This window comes from Pan troglodytes, chromosome 4, assembly GCF_028858775.2.
Source record: "Pan troglodytes isolate AG18354 chromosome 4, NHGRI_mPanTro3-v2.0_pri, whole genome shotgun sequence".
NCBI classification, from domain to species: Eukaryota; Metazoa; Chordata; class Mammalia; order Primates; family Hominidae; genus Pan; species Pan troglodytes.
The window spans coordinates 37,063,461-37,081,531 of NC_072402.2; the positions used below are offsets into that span (position 1 = coordinate 37,063,461).

Here is an 18,071-nt window from a genome sequence, read left to right on the forward strand (position 1 = left end):
TTAGCACCCATCAATTATTTCTTCTTAATTTTTAATCAAGGAGAATAGGAAGGATTATGGGGGAGAAAGACACAAAACCACAGCGGAAATTCTCAGTCCTTCAAGGTCTTCTACAGGGTGTTTAAATGAAAAGTTCAACCCTTGACATAATGAGTCAAACAGTTCTCTCAAAAGTTATTCTTTGAATTTAACTAATGCTAAAATTTTCACTTTTTTCTGCTAAATTTCATTGATTCCACTAGAGATTAAAGTGCATACAACATAAACTAATCTACTTCATGCAAAGAAAAAAAGTGTATGTAAGAGGCAAACATTTCATGTGTTAAAGGATTCTTGGGGAAAAAAGGGTAAAATCATGACCCTCATACAAATATAAAAGTGAATACATGATTTTATTTAACTCATTAATAAGGAAATCGGTAAGGTGTTAAAACCAATTCAAAGGACAATCCAAAGAACAGATCGGGAATACTAAAATAAATGTGCAAGCGGAGGTGAAACTGTTTTCCTTGGTAGTGGTGGAGGGGAAGGATTGCTACTCCGCTGGATAAAGTTCATTGGTGTATATACAAATAAGAATTATTTTCCATTGTTATTTATCTATAACTTATAAAGTTGTAAACAACTTCCACGGAATCAGACTCAACCTGGAAGGGTATGGTCTTTAGGCAATGCAAAAATTTTCCCCTACACCTGTTAACAGCTATAATATCTCCAGACAGAGTAGATAGAAAGTCTGGATGGCAACGGGAATCTACTGGTCATACGGCTAACTTCCCAATTCAATAAGCACGTGACTAAAGGATTTTTTCCTTCCACTCACAGATATTTCAGGCTAACTAGATACTGTGTGCTTCTTAGTGTCACTGCTTAGTGGGGGAGCCAGCTCTGAGTGGGGTCATATCCGGACAAGCGAATGAGCTATTTATTCAATGACCACGCAACACTCGAAATCCTCCCAGGGCAACTTGAAAGTAACCGCACCTTCCAAAGGGCACCGTGCAATCAGACTGTGTGTTTGGCCTCCTGTTTGCTAGTGGGGAGGAAGCGGCTTCATGGGTGTACACTACGCATGAATGAATGTGAAAGGCTATTTAGGCCTCTGCCTTTTCACCGTCCTCCCACCTGCCACAGGCTGGGCTCTTGTGCTAGAAATGACTTGCTAGCTAGACATCATGGTTCAGGATCTGAGTCAGAGGTTTAACCATTTATAAGCTTTTTTCTTATGAAAAATTGGCACTAATTATAATGTCTAGCTGTCAGAGTTGTTGCAGGCTTTACAGGAGACGCGGGCTGTGAAGATGCTTTGTAAATTGTGAAGCGTTATTAAAGAACACATCTTTTTTTTTTTTTAGGAAACCACGGTGCAAATTTAATTGCCGGGGAAGATAACGGGCCTTGGTGCCCTCCAAGCGTCAGCTGAGTTTCCAAGAAGCCGGGCAGCGGGCGCCCGCGGGTTCGTCTCTGGCTCCTCCTCCGCCACAGCAGCCGGGGGCCCGGGTCGGAGGCGGCGGGGGCCGAGCGCCCGGCCTCGCAAGCCCACGGCCCGCTGGGGGTGCCGTCCCGCGCCGGGGCGGAGCAGGCCCCGGCAGCCCAGTTCCTCATTCTATCAGCGGTACACGGGGCTGGTGGCGCCAGAGGCGCTGGGACCGCGAGCGGCCAAGGATGGGTCCGCGCGGCGCGGCGAGCCTGCCCCGAGGCCCCGGACCTCGGCGGCTGCTCCTCCCCGTCGTCCTCCCGCTGCTGCTGCTGCTGCTGTTGTTGGCGCCGCCGGGCTCGGGCGCCGGGGCCAGCCGGCCGCCCCACCTGGTCTTCTTGCTGGCAGACGACCTGGGCTGGAACGACGTGGGCTTCCACGGCTCCCGCATCCGCACGCCGCACCTGGACGCGCTGGCGGCCGGCGGGGTGCTTCTGGACAACTACTACACGCAGCCGCTGTGCACGCCGTCGCGGAGCCAGCTGCTCACTGGCCGCTACCAGGTACGCGGCGCCCCCGCCGCCCGCGCCGCCTCCGCCCCGCCTTTCGCCGGCGCCCTCCCGCTCCTACCCGGCCCTTGAGGCCGCGGGCGCTGGCAGGCGGGTCTCGGACCCCCGACCCGGTTATGGGTCCCGGCGGCTTCTCGCCCCAACCTCGCTCTTCCAGGCCGGCAGCCCGCCGCGGCCTCTGCGCATGCCCGGCTCTGGCGCCCCGCGGACCCGCGCCCCGGCCGCCGGGTTGGGCGGGTGGCTTTGTCTTTCGTTTTCTGAAGCTCCGGGCGAAGGGGTTTATGGGAATGCCGGGTGCTGGGCGCCGCGGCCGGCAGGCGGAGCGGTCCTGAGGTGGGAGGTTGGGGAGGGCGTGGGCTGGGAGCAAAGACGAGGGGAGAGGTAAAATGAAGGGGTGCTCGCCGTGGGTGCGACCCTGGCCCGTGGGAACCCAGCGGTCATAGGTTAGGAGTGTCCCACCAAAGATTATTTTTTTCCAGGTTCTCAACACCCCTGGAATGAAACCTGATGCTAGGTTGATTTTTCTTAGGCTGCTGACATTCCTTTCACATGTAACCTTGTATTGAACTCTTCTGAGCATCTTCATTATCGCTTTAAAAGCTTCCCTTTAGGAATGGCTCCACAGTTAACGAAGGAAATATAAATGTAGAGCGTGCATAGATGTTAGATGGCTAAGAATATCAAGAACATTTGCATAGCACTTTGTTGTTTTTAAAGTGAATTATTGAAACAGTGCATGAGGTAGTTGTTTTTACCCCGTTTTACAGACGAGGCAGGAAGCCTGTAAAGGCTCGTTGGCATAAGAATCGCACAGCTAGAAAGTGGTCAAGGCAGTGTCCGTTGTGCTTTTCCTGCATCCACTGGTCGTCTCGGGCTTAGGAAATTGGCCTTTTTCCCCCTCAATCTGAATACGATTGTCATATTTCTAAGACCCTGAAGTTATTATGACCATATTAAATACAGTAAATGGGAACTGTTGGATACCACCTGCATGCCTTCACAGAGTACATATGCTGTTTACTAAACAAAAATATTTTGAGCTTACTGTGCTACCGACAGGGGATATATATTTGAATGTTGCCCTCCCAAGTATGTGTTCGCATAACCTGTCAGATCAACCCTAGCCTCACGTGGTCCTAAGATCAAGAGAAGGGAGGGCTTACTTGTGATAAAGATATGCGCAGTGGTCTGAAGGCTTTTATAAAGAGGAAAGATTGGGTGTTGCTAAGGGTGAGAAATAGCTGTAGCCAAGGTTAGAAATGGGAGTAAAGGATGCTTCCCTTCACCATCCACCTTAGTACTTTTGGCGGTTCTGACCTTGGCTGCTACGTGTAATTAGGAATCCCCTACATTGTGTAAATCTCACCCTGGACACTTTGTGGGAGTAAAGGGATGTGCCAGTAAAGAAGAAGAAGAAGGGAAAGGTGAGGTTTGCCCCAAAGGGTTCTGCATTTGCTTTGAAGTAAGAGAACTGAACTCAGATTGCAAAAGAATGGAAGGGCCATTCATTTCTCCAACTTCCTCCCTTCCAACAGAGTTGGACAGGAAAGCAAATACCAACTTCAGAAACCCATTCCTGGGCCGGGAACGGTGGCTCACGCCTGTAATCCCAGCACTTTGGAGGCTGAGGCAGGTGGATCACCTGAGGTCAGGAGTTCGAGACCAGCCTGACCAACATGGCGAAACCCCGTCTCTACTAAAACTACAAAAATTAGCCGAGTGTGGTGGCATGCGCCTATAGTCCTAGCTACTCGGGAGACTGAGTCAGGAGAATCGCTTGAACTCGGGAGGCAGAGGTTGCAGTGAGCCGAGATCGCACCACTGCACTCCAGCCTGGGCGACAGAGCAAGACTCCATCTCAAAACAAAAAACAAAACAAAATAAAATAAAAAACCCATTCCTGTAATCAGTTGCTTTTGTCCCCTAACATCCTCCCCCACCAGTCACCAAAATTATGTCTTCGAGAACAAACTTTAGTATTTAGAGTACCCCATGGTTATGAAGTAAAGGATGAGTAGAGAAGCTGGGCACTCTGAAAGGTTTAGAGACCTCTCAGTGTAGCTGATTCTAAAGCAGCCTTGCTTCCCCAAACATTTTTTTTCCTCCAGTTTTCTCACCCACTTTATTCTGTTAGAGTTCATGAGACCCAAGTAGATGTTACCCAGGGTGAGCAAGTGTCCACTTTTAATGAAGTAGAAATTTCTGGGAAGGCTCAGGAGTCTCCGTCAGATACTATATGCTGGTATTGTTCTGAGCACTTACAAGTGTTAACTCATTTGATTCTCACAACAACTCTATCATCTCTGTTCTGTAACAAGGAAACTGATGCTGGAAGAGGTTAAGAAACTTGCCCAAGGTTACAGGGCTAGTATATGTTGGACCAGGATGTGACCCAGGGCGCGTGGCCCTAGGGTTGATGCTTATAACCACTAAGCCATATTGCCTACTCAAAATTATTAAAAATAACATCCCAAGGACTGCTTCATACATACTAAATAATCCCTGTATTACTTTTGGACATTTGGGTCATTCCTAAACATCTCAATGTAAAGAATCAACCCATCATATTTCTGAGTTAGGAATTGCCTATATTCCGTGTAAAATAAAAATAGATTTTATTTCTGAGTCATTTGTTATGCATAATTTTAGACAATAAAATGAAGGAATTTTTTGACTGTCTCAAAATGAGTTACTTGAAGGAAGTTGTTAAGAGTCATATCTATGAACTTGGCAGTCATGCTTTAAGTTAATATTTACAGACCCCTTTCCCATAATTATTTAACTTTAGAAAAGAAAAGCACAAGTTGATAAACAAGCCTAGACTGACTGGACTTTATACTCTCATGAAATCCTGAGTTTTAGTTTTTTTGGTTTCAGAAATTATTTATTGAGTAAAGAGGACTGGTTAGGAACTGAGATGTAGGTTTTGGTCTTGGCTGGTCAGACTGTGACCTCGCTGGCCATCATTTCCACATCTGTGAAACAGAGGAGTTGGGCTGGACTCTAGACTTTGTCTAGCTCTAAATTAATTTAACTCTAAGGCTCTTGTGTCCATTAGGGCGAGTTTTTAACTTGGCAAATGCACATTATCATACCTATCATACTAACCCCATCTACTGGTAGAAAGATTAATCTTGCCCAACACAGTGTATCTTACAAATTGCGTGTACTACTTGTTCTGCTGCTAGGAACTTACTTAATTCAGCCTTTTGTAGTGAGACATTTAATTGTTCACAGCCCTCACAAATGAACTATTTTAAATGTGCATGCTATGGTGAAATATGTGTAGGGACTGGGTACAGGTTGGAGGCAATGGAGGAGACTAATTAGCAGATGGGGTAAGTAGTTACTGGTAAATTCAAGAACTAGAAATTCAGGTCTCTCTACACTCAGGCTAGGGGCCTTCCCACAGCCCTATGACTCATTCATTCATTATTTGTGAAATCTTTAAAAAAATCTGTATTTTATTTTTAAAATAGAAAATACATTCACATGGCTTAAAAACTTAAAAGCTGCAAAAGGGCTTACAGTGAAAATCTACCAACACACACACACATACACACACACACTTCCTTAGACATTCAGTTCCTATGTTTGTAGACAAATAATGCTCTGAATTATATATTTTTATATATCATTTCTCTCTTTTTTCTGTATGAATGGTAACATACTCTTCACACTGATCTGCAGCTCCTATTTTGTTTGTTTGTTTTTACTTAACATTTGCAATCATTCCATTTTGTTGACTAAAGATTATCCTCACAGCTTTTAGGGCTGCATAATATTTTGTTAAATGGATACATTGTAGTTTATTTAGCCAGTTGCATACTGATGAACATGTAGGTTGTTTCCAGCCTTTTGATATATCAAAGAATGGTGAAGTGAATACTTTGCACATATGTCGTTTTGTACATATTGGAACGTATATGAAGGATAAGTTCCTAGAAATGGAATTTTCTGGGTTTAAGGGTAGATGCATTTGTAATTTTGATAAATATTGCAAAATTGCATCTTAAGGGATTGTACCAATTTACATTCCCACTGGCAATATTAAGTTATAGTTCACATCCTATATAATTTACCATTTTAAAGTATCCAATTCAATGGTTTTTTGTACATTCACAAGGTTGTGTAACCAATATTTTCATCACCTCAGAAAGAAACCACTCAACCATTAGCAGTCACTCTTCATTTCCTCATTCCACCAGCCCTTGGGAACCACCAATCTTCTTATTATCTATGTGACTTTACCTATTTTGGACATTTCATATAAATGGAATACAATAGATGTCCTTTCATCTATGTTGTAGCATGTATTGTTCCCTTTTATGGCTCAATAATATTCCATGGTATGGACATGCCACATTTTGTTCATACATTCATCAATTCATGGACATTAGGTTGTTTGCACTTTTTGGCTATTATGAATAATGCTGCTGTGAACATCCATGTACAAGTTTTTGTATGAGCATATTTTTTAAGTTCTTTTGGGTAAATATGTAGGAGTGAAACGCCGTATTGTTGCAGGACTTCTCCTTAGTTCAGCTAATGATGAGGTCCTTGTCTGTTCCACGGCCATAAAAATTCAGGCTCGCAGATGGTTTGAAGGGTGAGTAAAGCAGGGTTTTATTGGGTGAAAAGGAAAAAAGGGGGAAACAGGTACCCGCTGAAAGGTCAGAGTCCCTGCTACAGTGCTTCCCTCATCGCCTGTTTGAATCCCAGGTGCCATAGGAAGAGGAGAGGCCAGGCGCCACCTCCGTGGCTCCACCCCAGTGCACAGTCCAGCTGGAGTTTTGCCAGGGACCCCCTCCCACCTGGCTGTCTTAGTATCATGTGGTAACTCTATGTTTAACTCTTTGAGGAATTGGAAATTGTTTTCCACAGCAGCTATACCACGTTATATTTCCACTAGCAACGTATGTGGGTTTTAGCGTCTCCACATCCTTGCTAACACTTGTCATTATCTTTTTGATTATAGCCTTCAAGTCATCCTAGTGAGTAGGAAGTGGTATTTAATTGTAGTTTTGATTTTCATTTCCCTAATGACTAATGATGTTGAACATCTTTTAATGTCTTATTGATCAGATTTATGTCTTCTTTGGAGAAATGTTTACTCAGATCCTTTGCCTATTTTAAAATTGGGTAATTTATCTTCTCATTCTTGAGTTGTAAGATTTCTTTATGTATTCTGGATACTATTAAATAAACCCTTACTAGATAGATTATTTGCAAATATTTTCTCCCATTCTGTGGATTGCTTTTTACTTTCCTGATAGTGTCCTTTGATGTAAACAAAAGTTACAAATTTTTATGTACAACTTACCTATTTTTCTTTGGTTGCTTATATTGTTGGTACCATGTCTAAGAAACCATTTTCTAATCCAAGATTATGGAGATTTACCTCTATGTTTTATAGTATTTTATAGTTTTCAGTTTTTACATTTAGGTCTTTGATCCATTTGGAGTTCATTTTTATGTACAATTTGAGGTATGTGGATGCATGTAGGTGTCCAAATATTTCAGTGCTATTTGTTGAAAAGAGTGTTCTTTCCTCATTGCACCCTTTGCACCCTTGTCAAGACTCAATTGACCATAGACGTATGACTTACAATTCTATTCCATTGATCTATATGCCTATCCTTATGCCAGTGCCTCACTGTCTTGATTACTGTAGCTTTGTACTACAAAGGTTTCAGAATTAGAAAATGCAAGTCTTCCAATTTTGTTATTCTTTTTCGAGATAGTTTGGCTATTCTCGGCCCTTGCATTTCCACATAAATTTTAGGATCAACTTGTACATTTCTATTAAAAAAAAAGGGAAGTGGAATTTTGGTAGACAGGGATTTCAGTGATCTGTAAAACCATTTGGAGAGTATTACTACCTCAACAATATAACTCTTCCAATTTAAGAATATGAGATGTCTTTCTGTTTATTTACAGGGTTTTTTTTTTTTTTTTTTTTGAGACAGAGTCTCGCTCTGCTCTGTTGCCCAGGCTGGAGCACAGTGTTGGCTGACTATAACCTCTGCCTCGTGGGTTCAAACAATTCTCCTGCCTCAGCCTCCTGAGTAGCTGGGACTATAGGCACCCACCACCACGCCTACCTAGTTTTTGTACTTTTAATAGAGTTGGGGTTTCACCATGTTGGCCAGGCTGGTCTTGAACTCCTGACCTCAAATGATCCACCTGCCTTGGCCTCCCAAAGTGTTGGGATTATAGACGTGAGCCACCACACCCAGCCTATTTAGGTCTTCTTTAATTTCTTTCAACAATGTTTTATAATTTTTAGTGTGTAAGCATTGTGCTTTGGTTAAATTTATTCCTGTTTTACTATTTTCAGTGGTATTGTAAATGGACTTCCTTTCTTAATTTTATTTTCAGTAGTTCATTGCTGTTACATAGAAATGCAACGGATATATGTACATTGATCATTTTGCAACCTTAATGAGCTTATTAGCTCTAATTGTGTGTGTGTGTATAATCTTTAGAGTTTTTTAGTGCAAGATCATGTCATCTGCAAGTAGAAGAAGTTTTACTTCCTCCTTTCTAATCTAGATACCTTTTATTTCATTTTCTTGCCTAATTACCCTGGATAGGACCTCCAGTGCAATATTGAGTAGAAGTGGCATGAGTGGACATACTTGTCTTGTTTCCAATCTTAGAGGGGAAGCTTTCAGTCGATCACCATTAAGTGTGATATATTCATTCATCCTTTCATTCAACAAATGTTTACTGAGCAGCAAGTTACGCCACTGTACTCTGGGAATCTCTTGGTGCTTATAATCTGAAGGGGGTGAGGTAAGGAGAAGGAGTAACCAAGAGGGAAGTGAAATAAATACAAACAGGCCAGGCGTGGTGGCTCACGTCTGTAATCCCAGCACTTTGGGAGGCCGAGGCAGGCGGATCACCTGAGGTCAGGAGTTTGAGACCAGCCTGGCCAACATGGTGAAACCCTGTCTCTACTAAAAATACAAAAATTAGCCAGGTATGATGGTGCGCACCTGTAATCCCAGCTACTCATGAGGCTGAGGCAGGAGAATTGCTTGAACCCGGGAGACGGAGATTGCAGTGAGCCGAGATTGCACCACTGCACTCCAGCCTGAGCAACAGAGCAAGACTCCATCTCGGGTGGGGAGGAGGGGAAAGAAAGAAATACAAACAAGTAAGGTGAATTTAAATAGCATGACAATACATGTGGAGAAGAAAATAAAGTAGGTCAAGTGATCTTGACTCAGGAAGGTGTCTTAAAGGAGGTAGTATGAGCAGAGGCCTGAATGAAGGGAGTCAGCCATGCACACATCCTAGCAAAGTTTAACGTGGAGGAAGGAGCAACAGAAGCAAAGCTCTTGAGGCTGGAACGAGCTTGTTGTAAGAATGAGATGGTAGCTGAGTGAATGAGGGTGCCAGAGGCAGGCCAAGAGCTAAAGGAGGGAGGCTGGGTCTCCCTGGGTTTAATGCTGCCCACCCATTAAAAAGTGTTAAAACTTGAACTTTTTTTGTGTCAGTTTTTATAGTAAGGTTACATTGAGGCTATTATACACTAAAGAACATTTCGAATCTAACAGTGTTCTAAATGGGTATATTTTAAGGAAATACAGTCAAGTGCCATGTGGCATTCTTTGGATACATGTAATTCCAATTAGAATTAATTGTACATATTCTCTCTTTTTCTTTAAAAGAAATAAGCTTGGCTGGGCGCAGTGGCTCATGCCTGTAATCCCAGCAATTTGGGAGGCCTAGGTGGGTGGATCACTGGAGTCCAGGAGTTCGAGAGCAGCCTCGGTGAGATTCCATCTCTATAAAAAGTTAAAAAATTAACCAAGTGTGGTGGTAAGCGCCTGTAGTCCCAGCTACACAGGAGACTGAGGTTGAGACCGGGGGGCAGGGGGGTAGATGGCGGGAAATTGCTTGAGCCTGGGGAGGCAGAGTTTGCAGTGAGCCAGGATAGTGCCACTGCACTCCAGTCCAGGTGACAGAGTGAGACTCTGTCTCAAAAAAAAAAAAAAAAAAAAAGTAGCCTGTTTTTAAAATCGTCTCCAGGAAATACATTCAAAAGCTTCAAATATAAAAGATGTAAAAAATATAAATATATAGATGAGGATCTTTTCATCCTGTCTCCCCACCCTCCTTCCCATAGGCAGCTCCTGTTTATTGGTTTCTTGATATCGCTTGGAGGCATGTTATGCATATGAGAAAATAGATTTTATATTTATTTTTCCCTTGTTTAAAACCTCAAGATTAAAAATATTAATTTAAAAATTCTCCAGCTTTTCTAATAGAATTTGTGTACTGCATTTAGTTCAAATAGAAAACTTAATATTACTAATTTTCCGTATTCTTACAAATTGACTTTATTCTATACAAAATATTCATTATACCTTTGTTATTCCTAATACATATTTTAATTGTGATAAGTGGTTCTGAGGTCTGACTTCTCCATTAGATTGCCTTGTTTGTCTCTGGGCTAAAGAAGCACTCAGTGTTGGACAATTAAATGATCGAATGTGAGAAGCACTTTTACACAGTTCGTGAAAGAGCTCACCATCTTAATTAAACTGCTTGAAATTGCCATGTCATTTCTAATCCCTTTACTTCTTTTTTAAGAAATTGAAAGGATTAAAGAGTAAGAAAGTGATAGGCCTTAAAGGAAAACACTCTTCTGGGAAAATAGTTAAGAAAAGTAACTCTGGTCCTCAACTGGGAATGTCCTTACCTTGGGTACCAAGGGGGCCACTCCACCAGAACTCCATAAACCTTGGCACAGAATAGAAGCAATGAAAGATGACTCCAAGGTTTCATTCTTAAGGGATCCAAACCACATTTTTCTTAATCACACTGATAAATGGACAAGACATTTTCACGGCTTTTCACTCACCCCTGAGGCGGAACCTTGGACAGGAAATATAGGAAGGAGGCTGTGCTGGAGCGTCGTGGGTAATTTTTGACTTTTGCTTCAAGTTTGCTTCAAGAAGGTGAGCAGGAAAGATGCATGCTGCAGGCAGAAGAGGGCATGGTGGTGCAGGCGCTCTGCCTGAGCATGCCCTCCCTTTCCTGCTTCTTGTCCTCCTCGCCCTCACTGTCCTGCCTGCTCCTCGCCTGCTGGCCTCTCAGTGGACTCCTGCCAGTGGTCGCCTCTCCCTGGACTTTGAGGTTCAGAAGTGGGGCACAGGAGAGTGCAGAGCTGGAAGAAATGTTTACAGGGTGCAGGGATTGGGGAAAGTGCATGTCTCAAGGTGGGCGCTCCTAGGATCCCCTGGCAAAGGCACAGGAGGAGGGAGCTGTCAGAGGACCATGTAGCCTTGAGACCATGGGTGCCTCCTAAGAGAAAACAGTGTCTTTATTTCTGTGCTCCTTTAGGGGGAGAAACAAAGGATGCATTAGCTCCATAGGGACAAGCAAGATGGCCTCACTAAAGCACAGCAGAGCCCTGGGGTGACTTTCATGGGTTTGCTAAAGCCAGGTGTCCTTCCTAAGCCTAGCCAAATCCAAGAGGCATTTTCCCAGGAGGGAAGGGGAGTGCGGAGGCCTTATTCTGCAAACATTGCAGCTATTTTAAAGAAACAATTCCAGATTTTATATCTTTGACCTGCCAGGAAATTGCAAATGAGGAAATAAGGAAATAAGTTTGGAGCTAAGTGGAATATGACCAGTTGAGTTAGAGGATTTTCTAGTTGCTTGATTTACGAGGTTTGTCATTTCAGGAATCACTTTGAGCATAAGCTGTTGCTCTCTGGTCATTATCTTCTGTTTGCGTTTCCTTAATCATATCACCTTTTGAGAGATTCCTTTCCCTCAGCTTTCTTCATATTTTCCTTCCTTTTCCATTTGGGCTTTCTTTGGAATTATAATTTATACAGAGGGAGGCACTGAAACCCTTTCTGACTTGTTTATTCTTTTTTACAAACAACATCCCTTTGTGGGTTTAGTCAGAGATTTGCACTCTTCACTAATCAACACCAAAATAAATAGACTCTTAAAACTGTCAGTGACACGGGCCAGTTCTGCCGCCCGAGTCCTGAAGGGCCAAGCCAGATGGCAAAGCCAGGCCCCTAGCACACATAATGCGTGTCTGTAGCTCTTGGCTTCAGCAGCATGGGCAGCTGACTGCTTTTTAGATGGCTTCTGTGAGGAGGGAGCAGATTTTCCACTATCCATTTGTTCTTTGGGCATCTCCAGGAATAAACCCTAAGTGGCACAAGTGTTACTTGACCGTGATTAAAACCTGCCGTGTACTGGCCGAGGCACAGGCTAGAAATTCTGAACTCCTGCTTTGCCACCAGCATGTTCTGTGATTGCGTTCTGATCATGAAGCTTCCCATAGGCTCTCTGGTGTATAAGGTGGAGGGGTAGAGTGGCCCATTTTTCTGAATTTTTAAGTACTGCAGCAGGAGGTATTGCACACATATGTGGGCACATGAGGATATGAGTTCATTTTGCTCAGACCAGACTGACTGGACAGAACCTCCCTTCTGTTCAACGGGATATTATCTCAACACTGTTGAGGTGAGGAGAGAAAGAGCATCTATCGCCTTCTGTGCAGCAGTGGTTTGCTTCGCTCTTGGGAGAGTTTGAGTGTAGCTGAAATATTGTGCTCTGAACTCCCATATAGATAACTAATCAATTGACTGTCTGGACCTCTGAAAGGGGAATTGAAAGAGATTCTGATATGGGAGCTGCCATCTTCCTCTCCCCCAGCAAGAGATTGGATTTTCTCCTTTAAGCTCATGAGACTATACTGCAAGGATCTCCTAGGTGTGCAGAAGACAGAATAACACACTGGACCAAATAAATTGTTATGTGCAACCGATATGTAAATAAGGATCTCTCAGTTATGTCACAGAAAGAGCCTAGAACAAGCCAGGTCCTCCACTGGATTTGCAGACCTTTTGCCTTTGTGGAGGGGATTTTTGATGGTCAAGTAAAATCTTAGGAGAAGTTGTTTTTTGAGAGAAGATTTGGTTTAATGAAGAGGAGACAGCCACACATGGTAGATAGGGAAGTAACCCCTTGGACTTTCGTATATTACATGTAGAACCTTCTCCATTCACACACGCTTCTTTGGACATTGCAGATGGGTGTTAGAATGAAATTGTTTTATATTCTGTTGTGTTTATCAGGGCACCCTTATTTTTTTCTTTTGATTCCTATTGGTGCCCGGTTGCCTTCCTGCCCCTTGCAGCATGGCGTGGCTCTGTAGTTCTGTGCTGAAGTGCTGGGTTGGAACCAGTTCGGCATTTGCCTGTTTACTGCTTCTCTACACATTACAGCTTCCTTCCTTCAGATAGTGTTTGAACAGACCAAAAACATGTTTTTGGATGTCATCCAGGGTTTGGCTTCTGCTTCCCAATAATGCCATAAAAATGCTCTGTCAAATAAATTCTCAGGAACTGAAAAGAACACATTCCCTGCTCCATATGATTGTCAGTAATGGAGGCAGGCTTCAGCTGACCACCTGGCTTGGTGCCCACGGCTTAGGAAAACCAAATCACACAACTCTCTTGGCAGTGCTTTCTAGCAATCAGAATTAATTCTCTGCATGTGATGGATGAGCTTTCCATTTAAGGGAATTTTCGCAGAGCATTTATCTCCACTGGGGCTTTTGGATTCCATAAAATATTATCTTTACTTATCCTGCCTGGTTGCCAATTAGCATACTATATGCTATGAAGTTTTTGAGTCCTAGGGTCAATTTTCTCTTCAGTAAGCTTCCAGAGTTAACCATGGAAAGAATACTTTGATTTGGGGTGTGTGTGTGTGTGTGTGTGTGTGTGTGTACACGTATGCGTGCACATGTGCTAAGAGGAATGCTTCCCTTTCCCAGCCTGGATATTATAACATCCTTATCATTCAGGGTCCCAGCTGGAAAGAGGTGGCACATTCAAATTAGGGAGGGTTTATTTACAAAGGGACCATTTTAAAAGGTGTGAATGTGTGGGGCAAAATGCTAGGGATAGTGTAGTAATCCAGTAGAGCTGTTACTACTCCTAGACCAGAAGAGAAGAAAGGAAGGGCCAATTACCAGAACCTAGAAAGAGAGAGGCAGATAGAGAAAGAAGTCTGCTTCCAGAGTGACCTTTGGTAGAGAGACTCATGTAGCCAGGCTAAGCAGCGTGTCAGGTGAGGCCATGCACTCTCCTCTTTCCCTCTCACTCCTGCCAGGGCTCCCCATTGGCTAAGCCCAATCAGAAACCTGAAGACAAGTGTCCTTTGACTTGATCCTCATAGGTCAGCCTCCTAGGGCAGAGAGCAGGACTGAGAAGGTAGCGTGGATTTGAAGGGCAAACAGAAGGTATCTGACACATATCCCAATGTAGATAGGTGTCTAATTATTTCTAGGAGAGGCATAACAATCTCAGTAGGAAACTTAAACTCACTTTTATTTTAAACAGTTTTATTGAGATATGATTGACATACAATAAACTGTACACACTTCAAGTATACAATTTGATAAGCTTTGATAGGTATATACCTGTGAAACCATCACCACATCAAGATAGTGAACTTAACTATCATCCTCAAGATAAACCCACTTTAACTTAACACTTAAGATATTCCATGTGGTTCTTTTTGGAGGATGTGGAAAGAGATCATGCAGTAAAGCAATAGCAGGTGCAATTCCTAACTTACTAAAGTTATTGAAGTTAGTGAGTTACTGAATGAAGTTACTGCCCAGGGTTACAAAGCTCATAAGTGATAAAGCCAGGATGGGATTTAATCCTCTGAGCCTTATGCTATTCCGCTTTAAATTATAAGGCAAATAAAATACTCACAAACACTTATAAAAAATCATTTGTTAGCAACAAGTTTCTTGCTCTCCACCTTATAGCTGATGAAGGGACCAGCCGTGGCCTGGGTTGAGAACTGGCACTCTTACCCCCCGTGTCCCCAGAGCCTGTTTATTCTATAAATCAAGAGCTCCCAGTGCTGGGGAAGGCTGGTGTCTGGTGCAGAGTTGAATTTGAGACCCCAGTCCCACTTTCTACAAAGAAGAGCATCTCCCTGGCTAAGCCAGGACAAGGAGGCAGGAGGGTGTCAAGTTTTAGGGAAGGGTGGGACTGGGTAGACAAGGAGGGATACCCTGTCATGCCGCAGCAGGGGCTACAGTGGCACCCACCAGCACAAGAGCTGTGACAGGGCCAAACTGGGTTCTGGGCGGGCCTTTTGAACTTGTCTAGTAAGCTCAGGTCTCAGGGCCTTTGAAGTTTTTATTCCTTAGGTCTGGATTGCTCTTACCCCGGATTTCTCCAAGTCTCACTGCCTCACTTTATTCTGGTGACTGCTCAAATATCTCCTCTTCAGAAAAGGTTTCTTTCTTTCTTTCTCTTTTTGAGACAGGGTCTTGCTCTGTTGCCCAGGCTGGAGTGCAGTGCAGTGGTATGATCACAGCTCACTGCAGCCTCGACCTCCCAGGCTCAAGTGATCCTCCCACCTCAGTCTCCTTGGTAGCTGGGACTACAGGCACAGGCCACCATGCCTTGCTAATTTTTTTTATTTTTATTTTTAGTAGAGATGAGATCATGGCATGTTGCCCAGGCTGGTCTGGAATTCCTGGAGTCAAGCTATCCTCCTGCCTTAGCCTCCCAAAGTGTTGGGATTGTAGGGATAAGCCACCCCGCCTGGCCCAGAGAAGCTTTCTTTTGCCACTCTATCACAAGTGCCACCTCTGTCACTGTCTCCCTCTCCTTCTTTACTTTTCCTCATGGCAATGATCACTATTGGACATTAGAGTATCAGTTCTCAAACTTTTTGCTCTTAGGGTTTTGCACTTGCTTAAAAATTATTGAGGACCCCAGGGAGCATAGATTTAAATGGGTTGTTACCATTCAAAATTTGCCCCATAAGTTAAAACAAATTATAAATTTTTTTATTCAATGAAAAATAGTAATAAACCCACTATATTAACATAAATAACTTATGAAAAAAGCTCTATTTTTCAAAACCAAATAGTTAAGTGAGAAGAATGGCATTGTTTTATATTTTTTGTACATCTTTTCTACTAATAGAAGTTTGCTAGGTTGTTGTATCTGCTTCTGCAGATACAACCTGTTATGATATATTATTTTTAGTAAAAGTTGAAGAAAAATCTGGCCCCGCAAAGATGTGTAGTTGGAAAAGGGAGGGCTATTTTAATATCCTTTTCATATAATTGTGGGTATTCTACTCAATATTACACCAAAAGTTAAGAAGTGGTCATTGCTTAAAGTTTAGTTGCTGTATGGACCTTATGCCCTGGGCATACTTGTGTGAGCCACTCCCAAGCAGCAGTCAGATGGCCGCTTTTTATAAGAAAAAGTTGAACACTCTCTTTTGAGATAATGATTTACATAAAGTAGAATAAAAAATGCAAATAATCGTTTTATTATACTGTTAAATAACTCAGCCAGGCACGGTGGCTCAAGCCTGTAATCCCAACACATTGGGAGGCCAAGGCAGGCAGATCACCTGAGGTCAGGAGTTCGAGACCAGCCTGGCCAACATGGTGAAACCCCGTCTCTACTAAAAATACAAATAAATTAGTTAGGTATGGTGGTGGGTGCCTGTAATCCCAGCTACTCAGGAGGCTGAGGCAGGAGAATCACTTGAACCTGGGAGGTGGAGGTTGCAATGAGCCAAGATTGCGCCATTGCACTCCAGCCTGGGCAACAAGAGTGAAACTCCATCTCAAAACAAAAACAAAAACAAAACCACTTGTAAAAAAATCACCAAGTTTTCGAAGATTACAGAAGTGTCTTCTAATCAAACACCAACTTCTTGTGTGCCCAAAATTGGAACACTTTTTTCTTGTTAGATTCACACCACATATTATTGCTACTTTTTTTGAGGCAAAAAGTAACAAGTTAATGGTTTCTAACATAGTGCCTTGATAAATATTGAAAATATCTGTTTGTTGGAATGGTTTTATTTGTCTTTCAAATCCTGTTTATGTCCACTACTTCATTTGAATAAGAGAATTCTGCCTTTCAGAAATATCCTCAAGGCAGTACAGGAATAGAGTTAAACATCCAAGTCAACAGATATGATCAATAAGGTAGAAGGCCATTTTATCTGCTTGTTCACAATATTTCAATGTCATTAATCTATAATTTTATGTTTATCTCTGTAAGATCCGTACAGGTTTACAGCACCAAATAATCTGGCCCTGTCAGCCCAGCTGTGTTCCTCTGGATGAAAAACTCCTGCCCCAGCTCCTAAAAGAAGCAGGTTATACTACCCATATGGTCGGAAAATGGCACCTGGGAATGTACCGGAAAGAATGCCTTCCAACCCGCCGAGGATTTGATACCTACTTTGGTAATGGAAATGCACATGTTTCTTTAACGACTTAGACTAACTGCAGCCATCTCATAAAACACACCCAAGTGCAATCAAATGAAATAACTGGATATTTGAACACAGAGTGAATCAGTCGGCACTGTAATGGGGCTGCTTTCTAATGTTACCTCTGTAAATGGGGCTCTGTGCTGACCTTATGGTGGGCAAACCCATTACCTTTGTTGGAGTTCTAAATGCCACCTTAGGGCCTTGCAAGAGTTTACTATCCACGTTGGAGACCGCTGTACTCTCAGAGACCCTTATTACCAAAAAGGGATATGGATTGATTTTTTATTTTTTTAATGCCTGGCAAAACCTAATGTAAGAATATTTCCAGGCCGGGTGCGGTGGCTCACGCCTGTAATCCCAGCACTTTGGGAGGCCGAAGCAGGTGGATCATGAGGTCAGGAGATGGAGACCATCCTGACTAACATGGTGAAACTCTGTCTCTACTAAAAATACAAAAAAATTAACCGGGCATGGTGGCACTTGCCCATAGTCCCAGCTACTCAGGAGGCTGAAGCAGGAGAATGGGCATGAACCCAGGAGATGGAGCTTGCAGTGAGCCGAGATCATGCCACTGCACTCTAGCCTGGGCAACAGAGCAAGACTCTGTCTCAAAAATAATAATAATAATAATAATAAAATAAAAAATGAATATTTCCTTCACAAAGGTTTGGTGTGTTTTTTTCTCCCTGTGGAATGTATTCACAATTTTTTCTTTTTTTTTGAAGGGGGTGGGGGAAGACTCTTCCATTGGCATTCTTCCATCT

The 18,071-nt window shown here is 43.0% G+C and overlaps 1 protein-coding gene across 3 annotated transcripts in view; it reads left to right on the top strand.

Annotated features, from left to right (window-relative positions):
* Positions 1-1,075: 1,075 nt before the first annotated feature.
* ARSB (arylsulfatase B) overlaps positions 1,076-18,071 on the top strand; it is a 205,893-nt gene continuing 188,897 nt past the window's right edge. Inside the window, exons 1-3 of one of the 3 annotated variants that reach the window (XM_009448969.5) lie at positions 1,076-1,198; positions 1,356-1,980; positions 17,091-17,277. In XM_009448969.5, the coding sequence (XP_009447244.4) occupies positions 1,666-1,980; positions 17,091-17,277 (502 nt within the window). In that variant the 5' untranslated portion in view covers positions 1,076-1,198; positions 1,356-1,665. Of the gene's footprint in view, positions 1,199-1,355; positions 1,981-17,090; positions 17,278-18,071 lie in introns of those variants that run through there. The other 2 variants (XM_009448971.5, XM_009448972.5) reach the window with 2 other exon arrangements.